General features: G+C 41.4%; 1 protein-coding gene across 1 annotated transcript; it reads right to left on the bottom strand.

The window, feature by feature from the left end:
* Window positions 1–1,478: 1,478 nt before the first annotated feature.
* On the bottom strand, window positions 1,479–20,550 carry LOC129810858 (hyaluronan and proteoglycan link protein 4-like). The gene is made up of 5 exons (XM_055861815.1): window positions 20,302–20,550; window positions 12,353–12,473; window positions 10,639–11,001; window positions 6,136–6,438; window positions 1,479–3,365 (listed from the first exon to the last, which is right to left on the bottom strand). The coding sequence occupies exons 1-5, from the start codon at window positions 20,302–20,304 to the stop codon at window positions 2,983–2,985; spliced, it is 1,173 nt and encodes a 390-aa protein (XP_055717790.1). The 5' UTR covers window positions 20,305–20,550; the 3' UTR covers window positions 1,479–2,982.
* Between the last annotated feature and the right edge of the window lie 291 nt (window positions 20,551–20,841).

Genomic DNA, 20,841 nt, shown 5'->3' with positions numbered 1-20,841 from the left:
GTGGAGCAGGTTGAGAGCTTCAAGTTCCTTGGCATCACCAAGTTCCTCCACATCAACAACAAACTAACATGGTCCAAGCACACAAGACAGTCGTGAAGAGGGCACGACAAAACCTATTCCCCCTCAGGAGATTGAAAAGATTTGACATGGGTCCTCAGATCGTCAAAAGGTTCTACAGCTGCACCATCAAGAGCATCCTCACGGGTTGCATCACTGCCTGGTATGGCAACTGCTCGGCCTCCGACCGCAAGGCACTACAGAGGGTAGTGCCTACGGCCCAGTACATCACCGGGGCCAAGCTTCCTGCCATCCAGGACCTCTCTACCAGGCGGTGTCAGATGAAGGCCCTAAAAATTGTCAAAGACGCCAGCCACCCTAGTCAGAGACTGTTATCTCTGCTACCGCAGGGCAAGCGGTACCGGCAAGTCTAGGTTCAAGAGGCTTCTAAACAGCTTCTACCCCCAAGCCGTAAGACTCCTGAACATCTAATCAAATAGCTACCTAAGACGATTTGCATTGTCCCCCCTCTTTAACCTGCTTCTACTCTGTTATTATCTTTACATAGTCACTTTAATACATATACATAGTACCTCAATTACCTCGACTAACCGGTGCCCCCGCACATTGACTCTGTACCGGTACCCCGAGTATATAGCCTCGCTATTGTTATTTTATTTCTGCTCTTTAATTAATTTAACACTCTCTTTTATTTCTTACTTCTTTTTAAAACTGCATTGTTGGTTAAAACATTTCACTGTAAGTTCTACAGCTGTTGTATTCGGCACATGTGACAAATACAATTTGATTTGATTTGATATGATATGAAACTTCAAGTTTGCATAGCACCCTTAAAATATCATAATAATTCAGGAGTAAAATAAAGCAGACGGTCTCGTTTGCCTTCCAAAAAATGAGTTTTAACATTGTGTAGTTAAATATGAATAACTTAATCACCTCTGAGTTTAAGCATTTCAAGAACCAACACCAGATCAGCCAAGCATACTTCAATATTGAAATGTGGAATACATAATGAATACCCCTGAAATATAAATGTCAATATGACTCAGGGCTTCGCCTCTGTTAATTCCTTTTGTTTCTATGCCGGTAGACTTATAATTCATAGCAGAGATTGATATAGCTGATAAACACTGTTCTAATTATTGTTTTTTTAAATTCTCACAATATGTCTTCATGGCATTTGAATGTGTCTTGAACAAATGTATCAACAAACATGGTTATGCTGTCAAGGATGTAGCTACAGCTCACTCAATCATTCCAATTTGCTTTACTGAAATGTATCACTTAACAGAATGATCATTTCATGTTATTAGTTTGCCTTGAACTTGATTTGGGTTTGTTAAGACTGTTGCTATGGAAATTACATTGTCACTTTTGTTGTGTTGGCAGTGCACAAAGTGTTGTTCCACTAAAGCCTGTACTCTAGAGCTACTCAGAAACAAACACTTCAAGTCGACTGATACAGTTTCATTTAGTTTTGTTTATTAGGATATCACAGTAGAGATGATGAAAATGCAAAGACAGAATATCACAGAATCAGAATTTTTTAACAACATTGTCAAGATCTCATTTGTTACTTTTGTATCACAGCGTCAGCATATAGCCCTAACTATAGATACATTCATGCATCAAGATAATGACCAATACAGTTAAAATCACGCTATTTCACAGTTGAACAAAGAGTGCAATCGATAGCCATGGCTGCATAGAAATATGAGGTAATTAAGCAGCTATTAAAGCAGCTATAACATAGTTCAGTTAGTTCAACTTCAGCCCCGGATACTAAAATCACATCCAGGTATAACATGCTTGCTATAGACTAACCATTACATCATAAAGTATATCTAAGTGCAATATTCACTACTATGTTTATTGAGCTCTGGTATGGCATGCCAGTACTTAGTTAGTTACTGAGGTGAATAACGTTTAATAATTGGCTCTACCCAAACATGGCAACTGCTCACTCGGCACAGACACCATTTCAATGTCTAGTTTTGATTTACATTTGGTTGAGTTGTCAACTAACGTGAATTCAACGTGAAATAAACACAAAATGTCACGTCATTGGATTTAAGTTCAAAATTGGGTGAAAAAAAAGACAGAATTCCCTTACGTTGATTACTTTTTGCAAATCTAACCAGTTTTCACCTTGATTCAATGTCATCACATTACATCTTTTTGTTGAAATGACATGGAAACATCATTGATTCAACCAGTTTGTGCCCAGAGGCAGGTGACTGGGGGCGCAGTAAACTCAAAGGGCACCTCTGAGCAGTGCCCTGCCATGCCAGGCAAAGCTTGGGCATCATGCTGGCAACTGGCAACATTCACAGATTGATCAGGCATTAGTAGTCTGCATTAAGCTCATCATCAGTCTCTGCTAATCAGGCCTCTGAGAGAGAGGATCTCTTAATGTGCCACATTCATTACACTCAGACAGACATAGTAAATTATCTCTGTCTTTCTGTCTCTGTCTGTACTGCACACTAATTAATATGACTCTCTCCGGCTGGCACTGCTTGAAGTCGAGTGCCTCTCGCAAAGGGCCTTTTTCTCTGGAAATGAAGCCACATTGAGACCAGAACACACTGTGGAGTCTGAGACCCCATCATGCATGTGGCCTCTCTCCATACCTCCAATAGACACATAGTCAACTATGGAGTTATTTAATGAAAGGCTTTCCAATCTTGATGTGCGTGAGAAGTTACTAGCTAAGCCTCTCTGAGACAGTGAAAGGTGCACGGAACGCTCTCAACAAACTGGCACCTCGTTTAACACCAGACAGGAGAAATCCCAGAGATAAAGATTCCGCCCCTTATTGAACAAAGCAGTTACTTTCCCTTTCTGGTGAATCCTGCAAATTAGCATGTGTTGTCAGTGATGTTTATCCATGTTGTTTAGTTAAAGCAATGGATGGAGCTATGTTGTACGGGCAGTGATCTTAACCCTCCTCTCAGTCTCTCTCTAGATGATTCTGCTGGAGGTGGTGTTCATGGGGATGTCCTTGCTGCTCTTCCTTGGGCCCTGGGTCGACTTCACCACATCACCATTAACACTCTCTTCATTCGTGCGGAAGCAGTAGACCCCGTAGAGGCGGAACTTCAAGTCAGGGAAGCCCAGGTGGCGGACCCCTGGTTGGGGCCCTCCGCAGCGGGTACGTGGGTTGACGATGGGGTAGCGGATGCTTGCATCCTCCAGCCAGCCAGCTTCACAGCGGTCCAGCAGCTGGATCTTCCAGGCAGCATAGAGCTGGCCCGTCTTGGCCACCACGGAGCCATCACGAACGCACGCCTTCACTGCTTCAGAATAATTCACCTTCTTAAAGCGCTTCAGGAAATACACCTTACCTGGAGGAGAGAGGAGGGGAGAGAAGTTTGTGTGAGTGAGTGAGTGAGTGAGTGAGTGAGTGAGTGAGTGAGTGAGTGAGTGAGTGAGTGAGTGAGTGAGTGAGTGAGTGAGTGAATGAATGAGTGATTGGAAGGGGAGTGAAAGGGGTGAGACAGAGGGTGAGGAAGATAAATTGTCAGGGGTGTGAGGGAAAGAAAGAGAGAAGGAGATAGAGAGAGAACCACATGAGATAACAGCAGCAGACACCCTTAGGGGAAAGATTATGAGTTATCATAGACCAGAACAGTTTGATCTCTTGTCTGCAGAATGTGTTCCGAATCTCAAAAACCAAACATTCGTCTGGACAGCCGCTGAAAATCGAACAGCATGCAGCGGTGGTGGACAGTGCTCAAATTACTGTAAAATACTTACATTCTAATTTCATCTTGCTCTGGGAAGACTTCTCGCCAGAAGCATTTACAGTTACGGGATCATGATTGTAGAAAGTGTTAGCTCTGAAATGAGGCCGAGTTAAGTTTTTACAGAGAGGAATGAACAAGCTAACCTAGAAAACATAGGGTCATTTTCTACCACAGAACGGCTGACAGCAGGCTTGTTTCCGTTTATTTATGTGGCTGCTGCCTGTTAGGGAGTAATATTGTCTTATAATTCCCCAAGGGCTACTGGGTAAATATCTTCCAGCTGGTCAGTGCAACTGTATCACCCACCATCGCTCCTGAAGATAGCCCACATTTCAGGCCAGACTGTCTGTTGACTATAATTAACTCACTGGGGAGGCAATGATAAGACTGTTAGGTCTCCACTATGAAGTACCAGGTTAAAGTTCGACTATGGCTAGTGTGTTGTTCTCTTCTCTAGCTCAGATAGTTCAGCTCTTGGCAAAAAGGACTATTTTGCTTTAATGTTCAAGAAAGAATATCATTAGACGCTGTGGCCCTTTTAAGAGAGCAGAATCAAAACAGGGACTGACCCAAATCCGATGGCCTCGGGCTTAGGGGATCACGGTGCAGAGAACAGAGACATGCCCCTCTTCCCCCTGTGGACTCTCTGGCTGCACCTCGCCTAGTCTCCTTACCAGTTGCGACCCATCATTCAGGGGAGGTGGAGACCCACATTTTTTGTTTTTGAACCACACATTTTTAGCAATTTTTAAAAAATTTTAATCCAAAAATTGGGGGGAATTAATTCATGTCACATATTAGTTTGCAAACAACGTTAAAAAAAGAATTGTTAATAAAGCCACATACAAACATGGTCTCTTTTTTGCTTTCTTGAGTAAGGCAGCTCCAAAATACAGGTATTTCAGCCTAGCTCAGTGCTTTCTGTGGTGGTGATGCAGCCAGCAGAAAAAACAGAGCGTAGGTATTGGTAATGTTCTCTAGTTGAGCCATGATTAGCCCAGTGTTCTGTCACTCGTGGGGACAGTAAATCACCGCCAAGTCTAAGGGTAGACCTAAAATATTTCAAGCCCCTTGTGTGCTGCCATAGAGTTACATTAGAAGTGCCCATCCAAGAAGGCTCAAGGTCATTGGCCACAGATAAAATTACGTCAATTCAGGTTATATCTACAGTAACTTTGATTGGACTGATCATGTCAACATCATACTTTCAAAATCTTAGCTCGCAGTCATTATCATGAATCAAGTCGACAATCTAGTGGCAAATCATTTTTAATCCTTGCAATATGAAGAGAAATAATGAAGACAAATTATAGATAAAACGTATCAGTACTCATCGGCCATTGGACATAAACATTACATAACAAGTTGGAAATCACAAATTAAACAATGAGTGGTTTGGAAGTAATCAGTGACAGTGGCTAACTGCAAGCATTGCAAAGCAATCACTAGCCTGCTATTCAGTGGAGTGGCTGTGTGGTCCTAAATCAGGGATTAAGTGTCTCTTTTCCAAGTTTAAAATGATAAACATTCAACATTGGCCATGCTGTCAATGAACCTTGATTTTTTGCAGCGCCCAAAACAACTGTTAACTTCAGTCAGTTCAAGACAACTGGGAATTCCAGAAAAAAACGAGCTCCGACTGGGAAATACGTTTTGAACGGTCATCCAACTCGGAAATGTTGGATGACCATAAATTCTGCATAAATTCTGTAATATGCCAGGGAGAAATGTATACTGTAGCCAAGAAAGTAATACTAAGTGTATGTTGTGTAGTAAACTGTTAGTATCTTATAATTTGGTCTATTTACCCCTCTTAATTTCGCCTACTGTTCTGACTTGGTGTACAGGGCTCGCACATTAATGTCTTCATCAAAATTACGAATTGCCTCTTATCTGCTTGTCGTCCCCTTATGCCATAATTTGTACATCTCAATTGTCCTTAGAAACCACATTTGTTTAAGCAAGTCAGCCAACTATGTTTTTTTAAAGGCAGTAAATGAGGCTGAAAGAACTGTTTCGCTGCCAGACAAGACACCGCTGATAGCGAGGTGTAGCAGTGGTAAGATGTTGGGTTAGCTTTATGTAGGCCCTAACAGTTTGTGGGCACCGTTTGTCACCGTTGTAGTGCAATTCACGTATTGTTTAGTTTTATGTTGTGTAGTAGCGGTGCTGCATGCATCCCACTTTGTTTTTTGTTTTATTGCCCCACCAAGATTTACATGCTTCATCCACACAGACCTGAAAACACTGTATAGTCAGAGCAGAGGCAATATGGTGGAAAGATATCTGGGGAATCTACACGTCACCTATCAATGTTCACATATCTCATCTGTTCAAGGAAAGAAAGCCCACACATCCCCACACTCACCATTGAGGTTGGAGGTGAAACAGAAGGCATCATAGCGCTCATCCTCTTTGTGTCTGTAGCCGTAGTTGCGTACCCCTGCGGCGGTGTCCTTGCGGCCACACTGGTCCCGGGAGTGGGAGATGGGGTACTGGACGGAGCCATCCTCCAGCCAGCCAGCGTTGCACCAGTCCAGTCCATCCAGCCAGGCCTTGTGGAGCTGGGCATGGGAGGCCAGGATAGCATCCTGCTCCTTACACACGTCCTCAGCCTGGTGGTAGTTGAGCTTGTAGCGCCCCACACGGGGATAGTAGGGGAACACCACACCTGGTGGAAAGAGAGAGAGAGATACTGAACTAGGAGTACAAGCTAACATTTGGATTTTTTTAAAGACATTCATAACATGGATTATTTATCTATTTTATTTAGAATTTATGGACCCCTTTAGATATAAAAATATATATTATTTGATAGAATATTGAATTTGCCCTTTACTACTGTAGCCCATAGAAACGCATTGAATAACACATTCATAAATGCAAAAAAAGACAGTCCCAAAACAAATCATAGGTAATTAGGTTTTGAAGTGTCTGTCCTATATCTAGGAGAAAACTCAGGATATATTTTAGTTTATTTTGACACATATTTAACACCTTATTTTTGCCGGCACAAAACTGCCTACATACTTTCATTAATTTGTTTGGCTTACCTTCACACGAGTACCGTGACCTTCAAACGAGAGTATGACTACCACAGAGTGGTCATATTCGTTTGTAGGCCAAACCGTTTGGATGCTACAGACTTTTTTGTGAGAGAACCCAATTTCGAGATGTCTCATGGTCTGAAAAACACTGGTGTAGCTCGGCCATCTTCCACCGTAGATGCGGAAAGCCGAGATACCGTTCAAATGTTTGGGGTCACTTAGAAATGTCCTTGTTTTTGAAAGAAAATGGCAGAAAGAAACGGCAGATTTTTATGAAATATCTACATAGGCATACAGAGGCCCATTATCAGCAACCATCACTCCTGTGTTCCAATGGCACTTTGTGTTAGCTAATCCAAGTTTATCATTTTAAAAGGCTAATTGATCATAAGAAAACCCTTTTGTAATTATGTTAGCACAGCTGAAAACTATTGTGCTGATTTAAAAAAGCAATAAAACTGGCCTTCTTTAGACCAGTTGAGTATCTGGAGCATCAGCATTTGTGCGTTCGATTACAGCCTCAAAATGGCCAGAAACAAAGAACTTTCTTCTGAAACTCGTCAGTATATTCTTGTTCTGAGAAATTAAAGCTATTCCATGCGAGAAATTGCTAAAAAACTGAAGATCTCGTACAACGCTGTGTACTACTCCCTTCACAGAACTGCGCAAACTGGCGCTAACCAGAATAGAGGAGTGGGAGGCCCTGGTGCACAACTGAGCAAGAGGACAAGTACAGTAGAGTGTCTAGTTTGGGAAACAGACGACTCACAAGTCCTCAACTGGCAGCTTCATTAAATAGTACCCGCAAAACACCAGTCTCAACGTCAACAGTGAAGAGGCAACTTCGTGATGCTGGCCTTCTATGCAGAGTTGAAAAGAAAAAGCCATATCTCAGACTGCCCAATAAAAATAAAAGATTAAGATGGACAAAAGAACACAGACACTGGACAGAGGAAGATTGGAAAAAAGTGTTATGGACAGACAAATCTAAATTTGAGGTGTTCGGATCACAAAGAAGAACATTTGTGAGACTCAGAAAAAATGAAAAGATGCTGGAGGAGTGCATGACACCATCTGTCAAGCATGGTGGAGGCAATGTGATGGTCTGGGGGTGCTTTGGTGGTGGTAAAGTGAGAGATTTATACAGGGTAAAAGGGATCTCGAAGAAGGAAGGCTATCACTCCATTTTGCAACGCCATGCCATCCCCTGTAGACTGTGTTTAATTGGAGCCAATTTCCTCCTACAACAGGACAAGGACCCAAAGCACAGCTCCAAACTATGCAATAACTATTTAGGGAAGAAGCAGTCAGCTGGTATTCTGTCTATAATGGAGTGGCCAGAACAGTCACCGGATCTCAACCCTATTGAGCTGTTGTGGGAGCAGCTTGACCGTATGGTACGTAGTGCCAATCAAGCCAATCCAACTTGCATGGGGTGAAATCTCTTCAGATTACCTCAACAAATTGACAACTAGAATGCCAAAGGTCCGCAAGGCTGTAATTGCTGCAAATGGAGGATTCTTTGACGAAAGCAAAGTTTGAAGGACACAATTATTATTTCAATTAGAAAAAAATAATAACAATCAGTAATCTGCATTTTTGGACACCGATTATGGCCGATTACATTGCACTCCACGAGGAGACTGCGTGGCAGGCTGACTACCTGTTATGCGAGTGCAGCAAGGAGCCAAGGTAAGGTGCTAGCTAGCATTAAACTTATCTTATAAAAAACAATCAATCTTAACATAATCACATAATCATAATCACACATGGTTGATGATATTACTAGTTTATCTAGCTTGTCCTGCGTTGCATATAATCGATGCGGTGCCTGTTAATTTATCATCGAATCACAGCCTACTTCGTAACGGATGATGATTGAACAAGCGCATTCGTGAAAAAAGCACGGTCATTGCACCAATGTGTACCTAACCATAAACATCAACGCCTTTCTTAAAATCAATACACAAGTATATATTTTTAAACCTGCATATTTAGTTAATATTGCCTGCTAACATGAATTTCTTTTAACTAGGGAAATTGTCACTTCTCTTGCGTTCTGTGCAAGCAGAGTCCGGGTATATGCAGCAGTTTGGGCCGCCTGGCTCGTTGCGAACTGTGTGAAGACCATTTCTTCCTAACAAAGACAGTAATTACTTTGCCAGAATTGTACATAATTATGACATAACATTGAAGGTTGTGCAATGTAACAGTAATATTTACTCTTATGGATGCCACCCGTTCGATAAAATACGGAGCGGTTCCGTATTTCACTGAAAGAATAAACGTTTTGTTTTCGAAATGATAGTTTCCGGATTTGACCATATTAATGACCTAAGGCTCGTATTTCTGTGTGTTCTTATATTATTAGTAAGTCTGTGATTTGATATTTGATAGAGCAGTCTGACAGAGCGGTGGTAGGCAGCAGCAGGCTCGTAAGCATTCATTCAAACAGCACTTTCCTGCATTTCTTGCCAGCAGCTCTTCGCTGTGCTTCAAGCATTGCGCTGTTTATGACTTCAAGCCTATCAACTCCCGAGATTAGGCTGGCAATACTATAGTGCCTATAAGCACATCCAATAGTCAAAGGTAAATGAAATACAAATGGTATGGAGAGAAAAAGTCCTATAATTCCTATAATAACTACAACCTAAAACTTCTTACCTGGGAATATTGAAAACTCATGTTAAAAGGAACCACCAGCTTTCATATGTTCTCATGTTCTGAGCAAGGAACTTAAACGTTAGCTTTCTTACATGGCAAATATTGTCACGCCCTGGCCTTAGTATTCTTTGTTTTCTTTATTATTTTAGTTAGGTCAGGGTGTGACATGGGGAATGTTTGTGTTTTGGTCATTTTGGGTGGTTATATGGTAAAGGGGGTGTTGGGTGTAGTGTATGAGTTTGTGTTGAGTGAATGTTTCTAGGTATGTCTATGGTTGCCTGAGTGGTTCTCAATCAGAGACAGATGTCTTTCATTTGTCTCTGATTGGGAGCCATATTTAAGGCAGCCATGGGCATCATGCATTTGTGGGTAATTGTCTATGTCTAAGTGTTTAGTGTCAGCACTTATGTTTGATTAGCTTCACGGTCGTCTGTTTTGTTGTTTTGTATAGTGTTCGTTTTGTTTTCGTCTTCTTTCTTAAATAAAGAAGATGTACTTTCCACACGCTGCATTTTGGTCCTCACTCTCTCCCATTGACGATCGTGACAAATATTGCACTTTTACATTCTTATCCAACACTTTGTTTTTGCATTATTTAAACCAAATTGAACATGTTTCATGATTTATTTGAGACTAAATAGATTTTAATTATGTATTATATTAAGTTAAAATAAAAGTGTTCATTCGGTATTGTTGTAATTGTCATTATTACAAATATATATATATATATATAAAAATTGTCCGATTAATCGGTATCAGCTTTTTTTGGTCCTCCAATAATCGGTATCGGTATCGGCGTTGAAAAATCATAATCGGTCAACCTCTAATCAATAGACTCTTAAGGATTAACATTACATGGGAATATATCATGTTTAGAATGAGTATGTGTGTGTATGTGCTCGGTGTGGAGAAGGTGTGGAGAATCAGAGCAGGAGGTCAGTCCAGTGTTCAGCAGTCTGATGGCTTGTAGATAGAAACTGTCTCTGAGTCTGTTGGTAAGGAAGTGAGCAGCTCATGGCTGGGGTGTTCGGAAACCTGGTAAATAATGCTATGTAACTGTATGTCTCGAATTAGAACAATATTTAACATTCTAAAAGTTGGCCCAACTCTCTAAATACATGGCTCTGAACCCATCTAACCCTTCAACCTTAACCTCTGACCTTCAAGATCGAGGTTGACGAATCCCGTATCATCCTCCATGTCGTTGGTGACCTCACACTCGTAGCGTCCGTAGTCCTCCAAGGTGACGTTGTGGATGATGACCGAGGCGTCCCCCGGTCCGTTTTGCTCCAGGGACACACGACCCCGATACGACCCGAACAACCTCTGCTGGAGGCCCAGTGCAACGAACACATCCTCAAACACCAGCGCGTCCGTCACCTTGGTCCACTTGATGCGGATGCGGTTGGGGTCGGAGCTCTCAGGTTCGTGGTGGTAGCGGCAGGGCAGGGTGATGGAGCCTCCCCGGTGGGTGATCACTTTACCGGGGGCGGTCTGAACAATCACTGCCCCAGTGTCATCCTCTGGACGCAGAGAGGGGGAGTAGAGGAACAGGAATGGTCAGAACAGGCAAGGTTGTGGGGGACTTACAGTATGTTTATCAATGATCTGATGCACCAGTACTTTACTTTCAAAATTTCTCATAGTGTGATGATCTACAGTATATAGGGACATTATTACTGTTAAAGTTATGGGAACCAACCAAACTTTAGTTAGAAGGTCATGATGGTGAAAGTGTATATAATTAGATAGCTTGTTGTTTCCCCGGTGGGAGCCAATGGGCTGAGGAGACATGTGTCACCTGAGAGACGTGTGTTTCATCATCAGTGCGAGGTCCCAGCGTGCCTTGTTCTGTGCCTTGTTCTGTGTCACTGGCACTGCCTATTACATCATAGTTCTTTTTAGGCCAGCTGAATCCTCAAAGACTAAGCTGTGTTTCATTCCAGAAAGTGTTTGACTCCCTACATCTACACCCATGTTCACTCCACTTCGCAAATCTAATAGGACTGGAAATCAATATGACGCGTAGGGGGAGCTATGACTTACACCTACCCAGTTGTCTCAGATTCGTGAGGGGTAGTGAATGACAGCAGTGGGTAGGAGACAACTTTATTTGAAATGGAATGTACAAGCAGCTCTGGTTTGCGTCATTGGCAGCCAGGCCGTCTCCTAGGCTTTGTGACAGTGCTCTTCTCTGAGGGTTACTGAGCAACACAGCTGACTGATTCTCATTCTAAGAGTCTGCTTATTGTGAACAGATCACAAAGCCTACAATTAGCCATGACAGCTGGTATAATGACTGTGAGCTGGGAACTCTGCACTCTGAAATGTTTGTAACCGACCGCTGAGCTTTGAGACCTGTTTACAGAATACATTCAAACATAAATCTAGGTTGGGACTTCAGGCGGGAATAGAGATGTATCCAGGTGGAGGCATACTGTTTAGAACATAATAATAACATTATATTTAAGAAGGACAGGTGATGATAACAAGGTGATATTGTAGCTGGTGGCCAGTACAGCATCACAGCAAGTTCCAGGTTCCAGTTCCATCAGGCTGAACACAGCTTCTTCGCAGTGTTGATAGAGACTGTTCTAAGTCCAAATCAACAACATCTGCTGGAATATGAAGTGGATGGAATTTAGCAACATTTTACTGATAATATGACTCCTACCTCATTCTACATGAAACAGAAATTCAATTTTCTGCAGTTGACTGCCAATAATCCTGGAGGAGAGATAAAGTTTTGCGACTCACTTATTTTGAAACCCAGACAGCTGCTCTTTTATTCTCCCCTTGGAATGTAAAAAAATCATTCTCATTACAATGATGCAACATGTGTGGGATGGGGATAGAGAAAAGGAGAGATCTTACCGAGTACATGAACAACTTTCCTCCTTCCCTTCTCAGCATCGGTAGGGAGGGAGGTCGCATAGAGGCCAAAGATTAGGACCAAGCAGGTCACTGTCCCCAAGGACAGGGGCTGTGAGGAGAGCTGCAAGGGAGGCAGGGAAGGACCAATCAGTGAAGTTGCAGTTATTGAGTATCCAATAGTGCTGCTAGCCATTCCTAAGCTCTAATATGGCTAGCCTATAAACAAATCAAATTAAAGTTTTTTGGTCACGTACACAGTTTACCAATGTTAGAGCAGGTGCAGTGAAATGCTTAAGTTACTAGCGCCTAATAATGGAGTATAATGTCAATCAAGAAATGTTGGAACGAAACTAATTAACAACCCAAATAGCAATGTAACAGTAATCCAAATGAAATCTATACATACATCGGATTAATTTACACAAGATACGGTGCCTTCGGAAACTATTCAGACCCCTTGACTTTTTCCACATTTTGTTACGTTACAGCCTTATTCTAAAATTGATTAAATTAAACAAATTCCTGAGCAATCTACACACAATACCCCATAATGACAAAGTGAAAACAGGGTATTCAGACCCTTTGCTGTGAGACTCGAAATTGATCTCAGGTGCATCCTGTTTCCATAGATTATCCTTGAGATGTTTCACCAACTGTGGTAAATTCAATTGCTTGGACATGATTTGGAAAGGCACACACCTGTCTATATAAGGTCCCACAGTTGACAGTGCATGTCAGAGCTATAAACCAAGCCATGAGGTCGAAGGAATTGTCCATAGAGCTCCAAGACAGGATTGTGTCCAGGCTGAGATCTGGAGAAGGGTATTAAAAAATGTGCTGCAGCATTGAAGATCCCCAAGAACACAATGGCCTCCAGGCGGTGTCAGAGGAAGGCCCTAAAAATTGTCAAAGACCCCAGCCACCCCAGTCATAGACTGTTCTCTCTACTAATGCATGGCAAGCGGTACCGGAGTGCCAAGTCTAGGACAAAAAGGCTTCTCAACAGTTTTTACCCCCAAGCCATAAGACTCCTGAACAGGTAATCAAATGGCTACCCAGACTATTTGCATTGTGTGCCCCCCCAACCCCTCTTTTACGCTGATGCTATTCTCTGTTTATCATTTATGCATAGTCACTTTAACTATACATTCATGTGCATACTACCTCAATTGGCCCGACCAACCAGTGCTCCCGCACATTGGCTAACCAGGCTATCTGCATTGTGTCCCGCCACCCGCCACCCACCACCCTCCAACCCCTCTTTTACGCTACTGCTACTCTCTGTTCATCATATATGCATAGTCACTTTAACCATATCTACATGTACATACTACCTCAATCAGCCTGACTAACCGGTGTCTGTATGTAGCCTCGCTACTTTTATAGCCTCGCTACTGTATATAGCCTGTCTTTTTGCTGTTGTTTTATTTCTTTACTTACCTATTGTTCACCCAATACCTTTTTTGCACTATTGGTTAGAGCCTGTAAGTAAGCATTTCACTGTAAGGTCTACACCTGTTGTATTCGGCGCACGTGACAAATAAACTTCGATTTGATTCTTAAATAGAAGAAGTTCGGAACCACAAAGAATCTTCCTAGAGCTGGCCGCCCAGCCAAACATGTCAGCTCGCTTGGAGTTTGCCAAAGGGCACCTAAAGACTCTCAGACCATAAGAAACAAGATTCTCTGGTCTGATGAAACCAAAATGGAACTCTTTGGCCTGAATGCCAAGTTTCACATCTGGAGAAAACCTGGCACCATCCCTATGGTGAATCATGGTGGTGGCAGCATGCTGTGGGGATGTTTTTCAGTGGCAGGGACTGGGAGACTAGTCAGGATCGAGGCAAAGATGAAGGGAGCAAAGTATAGAGAGATTGATGAAAACATGCTCCAGAGCGCTCAGGACCTCAGACTGTGGCGAAGGTTCACCTTCCAACAGGACAATGGCCCTAAGCACACAGCCAAGACCACACAGGAGTGGATTCAGGACAAGTCTCTGAATGACCTTGAGTGGCCCAGCCAGAGCCCGAACTTGAACCTGATCAAAAATCTCTGGCGAGACCTGAAAATAGCTGTGCAGCAACGCACCCCATCCAACCTGACAGAGCTTGAGAGGATCTGCAGAGAAGAATGGGAGAAACTCCCCAAATACAGGTGTGCCCATACCCAAGAAGACTCAAGGATGTAATTGCTGCCAAAGGTGCTTCAACAAAGTACTGAGTAAAAGGTCTGAATACTTTGTAAACGTAATTGTCACGCCCTGACCTTAGTTATCTTTGTTTTCTTTATTATTTTGGTTAGGTCAGGGTGTGACAAGGGTGGTATTGGTGTTTTTGTCTTGTCTAGGTTTTTTTGTATATCTATGGGGTTTTGGTATTGTCTAGGTAAATGTAGGTCTATGGTGGCCTGAATTGGTTCCCAATCAGAGAGAGCTGTTTATCGTTGTCTCTGATTGGGGATCCTATTTAGGTTGCCATTTTCCATTTTGGTTTTGTGGGTTATTGTCAATGTGTAGTTGCATGTCAGCACTCGTGTTAATAGCGTCACGTTCGTTTTGTTATTTGTGTTAGTTTGTTTAGTGTTCTTTGTTTAAATAAAGAAGAATGTATTCATCTCACACTGCACCTTGGTCTCCTCGTTATGACGAACGTGACAGTAATATTTACTTTTTTTCTTTTTAATAAATTAGCAACAATTTCTAAAAATCATTATGGGTTATTGTGTGTAGATTGATGAGGGGGGAAAACTATTTAATACATTTTTGAATACGGCTGTAACGTAACAAAATGTTGAAAAAGTCAAGGGGTCTGAATACTTTCCAAAGGCACTGTATACTAAAAATGATATGTACAGCAGTATATTAGAGTAAGTTGTCATTAATTCAGTATATAAATAAGTGGTGTATAAAAAGTGTATAAAAAGTGTAAAATGCAATGTACATTAGTATAAATATTAGAATACAGTATTTAAATACAAAGTTTAAAAAAACATGACAGAGTCTAAAATATATACAGCTATGGTAGACAGCATTCAAAGATTTAAGAGTAGTGGTTGCTGCATTCCGATAAACGGTGTCACCATAGTCAAGAACTAGTAGGGAAATTGACCGTACAATCTGCTTCCTGCTGTTTAGGGAGAGGCATGACCTATTTCTACACTGAACAAAAATATAAATGGAACAAGATTTTACTGAGTTGCAGTTCATAATCAGTCAATTGAAATAAATGCATTAGATATACAGATATACATCTTTTGGTCACAGATACCTTAAAAAAAAGTAGGGGCGTGGATCAGAAAACCAGTCGGTATCTGGTGTGGCCACAATTTGCCTCATTCAGCATGACACATCTCCTTCGCATAGAGTTGATCAGGCTGTTGATTGTGGAATGTTGGCCCAGTCCTCTTCAATGGCTGTGCGAAGTTGCTGAATATTGGTGGGAACTGGAACACGTTGTCGTACACGTCAATCCAGAGCATCCCAAACATGCTCAATGTGTGGTGACATGTCTGGTGAGTATGCAGGCCATGGAAGAACTAGGACATTTTCAGCTTCCAGGAATTGTGTACAGATCCTTGCAACATGGGGCCATGCATTATCATGCTGAAACATGAGGTGATGGCGGCAGATGAATGGCACAACAATGGGCCTCAGGATCTCGTCACGGTGTCTCTGTGCATTCAAATTGCCATCAATAAAATGCAATTGTGTTCATTGCCTGCCCATTGAATAAACCCACCAACCCCGGGACACTATGTTCACATCATTGACATCAGCAAACCGCTCACATCACCATTCCACATGGTTGTGAGGCCAGTTGGACTTATTGCTGATGTACATTCTTTAACATTCAATTCTCTGGCAACAGCTCAGGTGGACATTCCTGCAGTCAGCATGCCAATTGCACGCTCCCTCAAAACTTGAGACATCTGTTGTGTTGTGTGACAAAACTGCCCATTTTAGATTGGCTTTTATTGTCCCCAGTACAAGGTGCACCTGTGTAATGATCATGCTGTTTAATCAGCTTCTTGATATGCCACACTTGTCCACTTGGTAGTGTTTAGAGTGTTGGACTAGTAACCGTGTTGAACTAGTAACCGAAAGGTTGCAAGATCGAATCCCCGAGCTGACAAGGTAAAAATCTGTTGTTCTACTGTTCCTAGGCCGTCATTGAAAATAAGAATTTGTTCCTAACTGACTTGCCTAGTTAAATAAAGGTAAAATAAAAAAGTATTTGGCAAAGGAGAATGTGCACAACATTTTACAGAAATAATATTTTTGTGCATATGGAACATTTCAGAGATCGTTTATTTCAGCTCATGAAACATGGGACATGTTGCTTTTATATTTTTGTTCAGTGTAAATATATGTGTATATGAATAGTGTGTATAGACAGTATGTGAATAGAAAAGGTGTGTACAGCAGTAGTTGTATAGGATGAACCATGACTAGAATATAGTTGAAGTCGGAAGTTTACATAAACCTTAGCCAAATACATTTAAACTCAGTTTTTCACAATTCCTGACATTTAATCCTGGTAAAAATTCCCTATCTTAGCTCAGTCACCACTTTATTTTAAGAATGTGAAATGTCAGAATAATAGTAAAGAGAATGATTTCTTTCATCACATTCCCAGTGGGTCAGAAGTTTACATACACTCAATTAGTATTTGGTAGTATTGCCTTTAAATTGTTTAACTTGGGTCAAACGTTTTGGGTAGCCTTCCACAAGCTTCCCACAATAAGTTGGGTGAATTTTGGCCCATTCCTCCTGACAGAGGTGGTGTAACTGAGTCAGGTTTGTAGGCCTCCTTGCTCACACACGTTTTTTCAGTTCTGCGCACAAATTCTCTGTACGATTGAGGTCAGGGCTTTATGATGGCCACTCCAATACCTTGACTTTGTTGTCCTTAAGCCATTTTGCCACAACTTTGGAAGTATGTATGGACTCATTGTCAATTTAGAAGACCCATTTACGACCAAGCTTTAACTTCCTGACTGATGTCTTGGGATGTTGCTTCAATATATCCACATCATTTTCCATCCACATGAAGCCATCTATTTTGTGAAGTGCACCAGTCCCTCCTGCAGCAAAGCACCCCTACAACATGATGCTGCAACCCCCGTGCTCAAGGTTGAGATGGTGTTCTTCGGCTTGTAAGCCTCCCCCTTTTCCCTCCAAACATAAAGATGGTCATTATGGCCAAACAGTTCTATTTTTGTTTCATCAGACCAGAGGACATTTCTCCACAAAGTACAATATCTGTCCCCATGTGCAGTTGCAAACCGTTTTCTGGCTTTTTTATGGCGGTTTTAGAGCAGTGGCTTCTTCCTTGCTGAGCGGCCTTTCAGGTTATGTCGACATAGAATCTTTTGTACCTGTTTCCTCCAGCATCTTCACACGGTCCTTTCCCCCAAGGTTGAACCAGACTTGTGGAGGTCTACAATTGTTTTCTGAGGTCTTGGCTGATTTCTTTAGATTTCCCATAATGTCAAGCAAAGAGGCACTGTGTTTGAAGGTAGGCCTTGAAATACAGCCACAGGTACACCTCCAATTTACTCAAATGATGTCAATTAGCCTTTCAGAAGCTTCGAAAGCCATGACATCATTTTCTGGAACGTTCCAAGCTGTTTAAAGGCACTGTCAACTTCGTGTATGTAAACTTCTGACCCACTGGAATTGTGATACAGTGAATTATAAGTGAAATAATCTGTCTGTAAACAATTGTTGGAAAAATTACTTGTGTCGTGCACAAAGTAGATGTCCTAACCGACTTGCCAAAACTATAGTTTGTTAACAAGAAATTTGTGGAGTGGTTAAAAAAACGTGTTTTAATGACTCCAACCTAAGTGTATGTAAACTTCCGACTTCAACTGTATCTATAAAGTGGGTAATACAGTATGTAAACAATATTAAAGTGATTAGTGTTAAATGATGCTATGTACATAGAGCGGCAGTCTCTAGTCTTAGGGTTAGGCGTCCCGCCAGCGGGACCCCTGTTAACAACTTCCGGTAAAATTGGAGGGCCGCAATTCAAATAAATAATCATAAATTATGGATATTAAACAGTTAGGTACATACAAGTGCCATATATCGGTTAAAAGCTTAAATCTAACTGCATTGTCCGATTTACAATAGGCTTTACAGCGAATGCATGCCATGCAATTGTTTGAGGAAGGCACCCCACATCAAAATATTTTTCATAAATTCACAAATTGCGATTAAATATTCACTTACTTTTTGAAAATCTTCCTCTGATTTGCAATCCAAAGGCTCCCAGCTACAACATGTAGTGTCGTTTTGTTAGATAAAATCCTGCTTTATATCCCAAAAAGTACATTTATTTGGCGCCATCGATTTGAGTAATCCTATAAACTACACATAAACTTTGTTTCAACAAGTCAAAATACATTTCTATTTATTCCTCAGGTACCTTAAAATGTAATTAAACTGAAATATTTCTTAAGGAAAGAAGTATGTTCAATAGGAGAGCAAATCCGCTCGAACACGGATTTCCAAACTGGTGTCATCATACTAAAACTCATATTTCTTCTTCAGTATTCAAGTTACAAGCCTGAAACCTTGAACAAAGACTCTTGACATCTAGTGGAAGCCATAGGAATTGCAATATGGGAGCTGGAATTGCATATGCCCCTATGCTTTCCATTGTAAGAGCATGGGCTCTCAAAAGAACTATTCTGTTTGTTTGTTTTTTCTTTGGATTTTCTCCTGCCATATCAATTGTCTTATAGTCTTATACATTATTTTAACATTTATACAAACTTCAACATGTTTTCTATCCAATGGTACCAATTGTATGCATATCCTAGCTTCTGGGCTTAAGTAACAGGCAGTTGACACGCCCCGTTGATGTGGATGGTGGCGTGCTCTATCTGCTGTCTCCTGTAGTCCACCATCAGCTTCTTTGTTTTGTTGACGTTGAGGGTGAAGTTATTTTCCTTACACCACTCTGCATGTTGTTTAGGGTATGTGTGTCTCAGTTGGTAGGGCATTGTGCTTGTAACACCAGGATTGTGGGTTTGATTCCCATGGGGGACTAGTGCAAAAATGTATGCACTCACTACTGCAGGTCATATTGTAAATTTGTATTGCTATGACATCAGCTGCTACATCATGAGAGTGCAGTTTGCCATGTGATAGCAACGAGGGAAAGGGGCCTGTAATGTTAACTCCCTTGGCACCAGCCTATGTTAGAATTCCATGAGAAAGGGTGAGGAGCTGTAGCTGCTCAATAAAGTTACTCAGAAATTGTATCACACAGGGGGGGTGTATGTTGGATTAAAGTGCAACTGTAGTCTACACCTGTATGGAGACAACCCACTAGGCACAGATGTCAGTTCAACATTTAGTTTTGATTTACGTTTGGTTGCGTTGTTAACTAACGTGAGTGAATTCAACCAATATGTCACCCTGTAATTGGACAATATGTCACCCTGTAATTGGTTAAAAGTTGATTGAAAAAAAATACGAAATTCTCTTATATGACTTTATTGAAATCCAATCCGTTTTCCATGTTGATTCAACATGTGTTTTTGGGGGTTGAAATGACGTCGAAAATAAAAATAAGGTTTTGTCCAGTGGGAATGTCAGAGGCAGCCCCCATATGTTTAGATGTAAAAATATATATATATATAAGTTAACATTAATAGCATTCATGTAATAAAGGGTTGTTATTGCAGCAAGTTTCTTTACAGACACCTCTGCAATATTATACATTTTAATTGCCTATAATAGGAACATGGAAATATGCTGCTGACCACATTGTAAACAAATAACCTGACCACGCTCCTTGATCCTCTCATCTGCACTGTACTGCACTGCTACAGTAATCTTTAAGGTTACTGTACAGAACTATCCCATGCAGTAAGAAAAAAGACTGCATGATGCCCAGACACAGAGCCAACCCATCCCGCCACATTAGAAGACTTACCATTATCTCTTCAAGAATACTGTCTGTCTGAAGTTAGATATACCGTATGTCGTTTGTTCCAGCTGGGCTGTTATTGATATGGTGCAGTACTTGACTCATAGCTCTCTATCCTGCAGTTAGCCTGCCGTGTCTTGTCGTATTGCTGTTTGATTTTGGCAGTGCAGGGGAACTGCTGACTCTGTGCAGGACTGGGCTAGTTGGGCTGTTCCGCAGTTCACACAATTTCAGCACAATGTGAATCACTATAAGAGCGCACCAGAATGTGTAAATCAGCGAAAGTAACAGGGAACAACTGAACTGCTTTATTGTTGCATTTGCTGATTGCTGTTAGTGCATGATGATACGTTGTGCCAGTAGGAAGGCTACAATGTTTCAGTAGCAGCAGTAACGTTAAACCTCCTTAAACTAATATCGTATCAATGCTTGCCATCAACGAAAGAAAACATTGTGCAGGGCGTAATGTAGTCTAATGTTAATAGCAAATTCAACCGTACACTAAACACAAGACACACATTTTTTATTTCAGAGTGTGGATTTGTG

This window comes from Salvelinus fontinalis, chromosome 14 (assembly GCF_029448725.1).
Source record: "Salvelinus fontinalis isolate EN_2023a chromosome 14, ASM2944872v1, whole genome shotgun sequence".
Lineage (NCBI taxonomy): Eukaryota > Metazoa > Chordata > Actinopteri > Salmoniformes > Salmonidae > Salvelinus > Salvelinus fontinalis.
The sequence above is the reverse complement of the archived record's forward strand: the minus strand, read 5'-3'. Positions and strand labels throughout refer to the sequence as shown.

What these genes read in the sequence shown, in the direction of transcription:
- LOC129810858 (XM_055861815.1), bottom strand. An exon ending in GAAAGTTGTTCATGTACTCG is followed by an intron (nt 11,002 to 12,352) that starts GTAAGATCTCTC and finishes CTCTGCGTCCAG; the next exon opens with AGGATGACACTGGGGCAGTG. An exon ending in CGTCAACCTCGATCTTGAAG is followed by an intron (nt 6,439 to 10,638) that starts GTCAGAGGTTAA and finishes TCTTTCCACCAG; the next exon opens with GTGTGGTGTTCCCCTACTAT.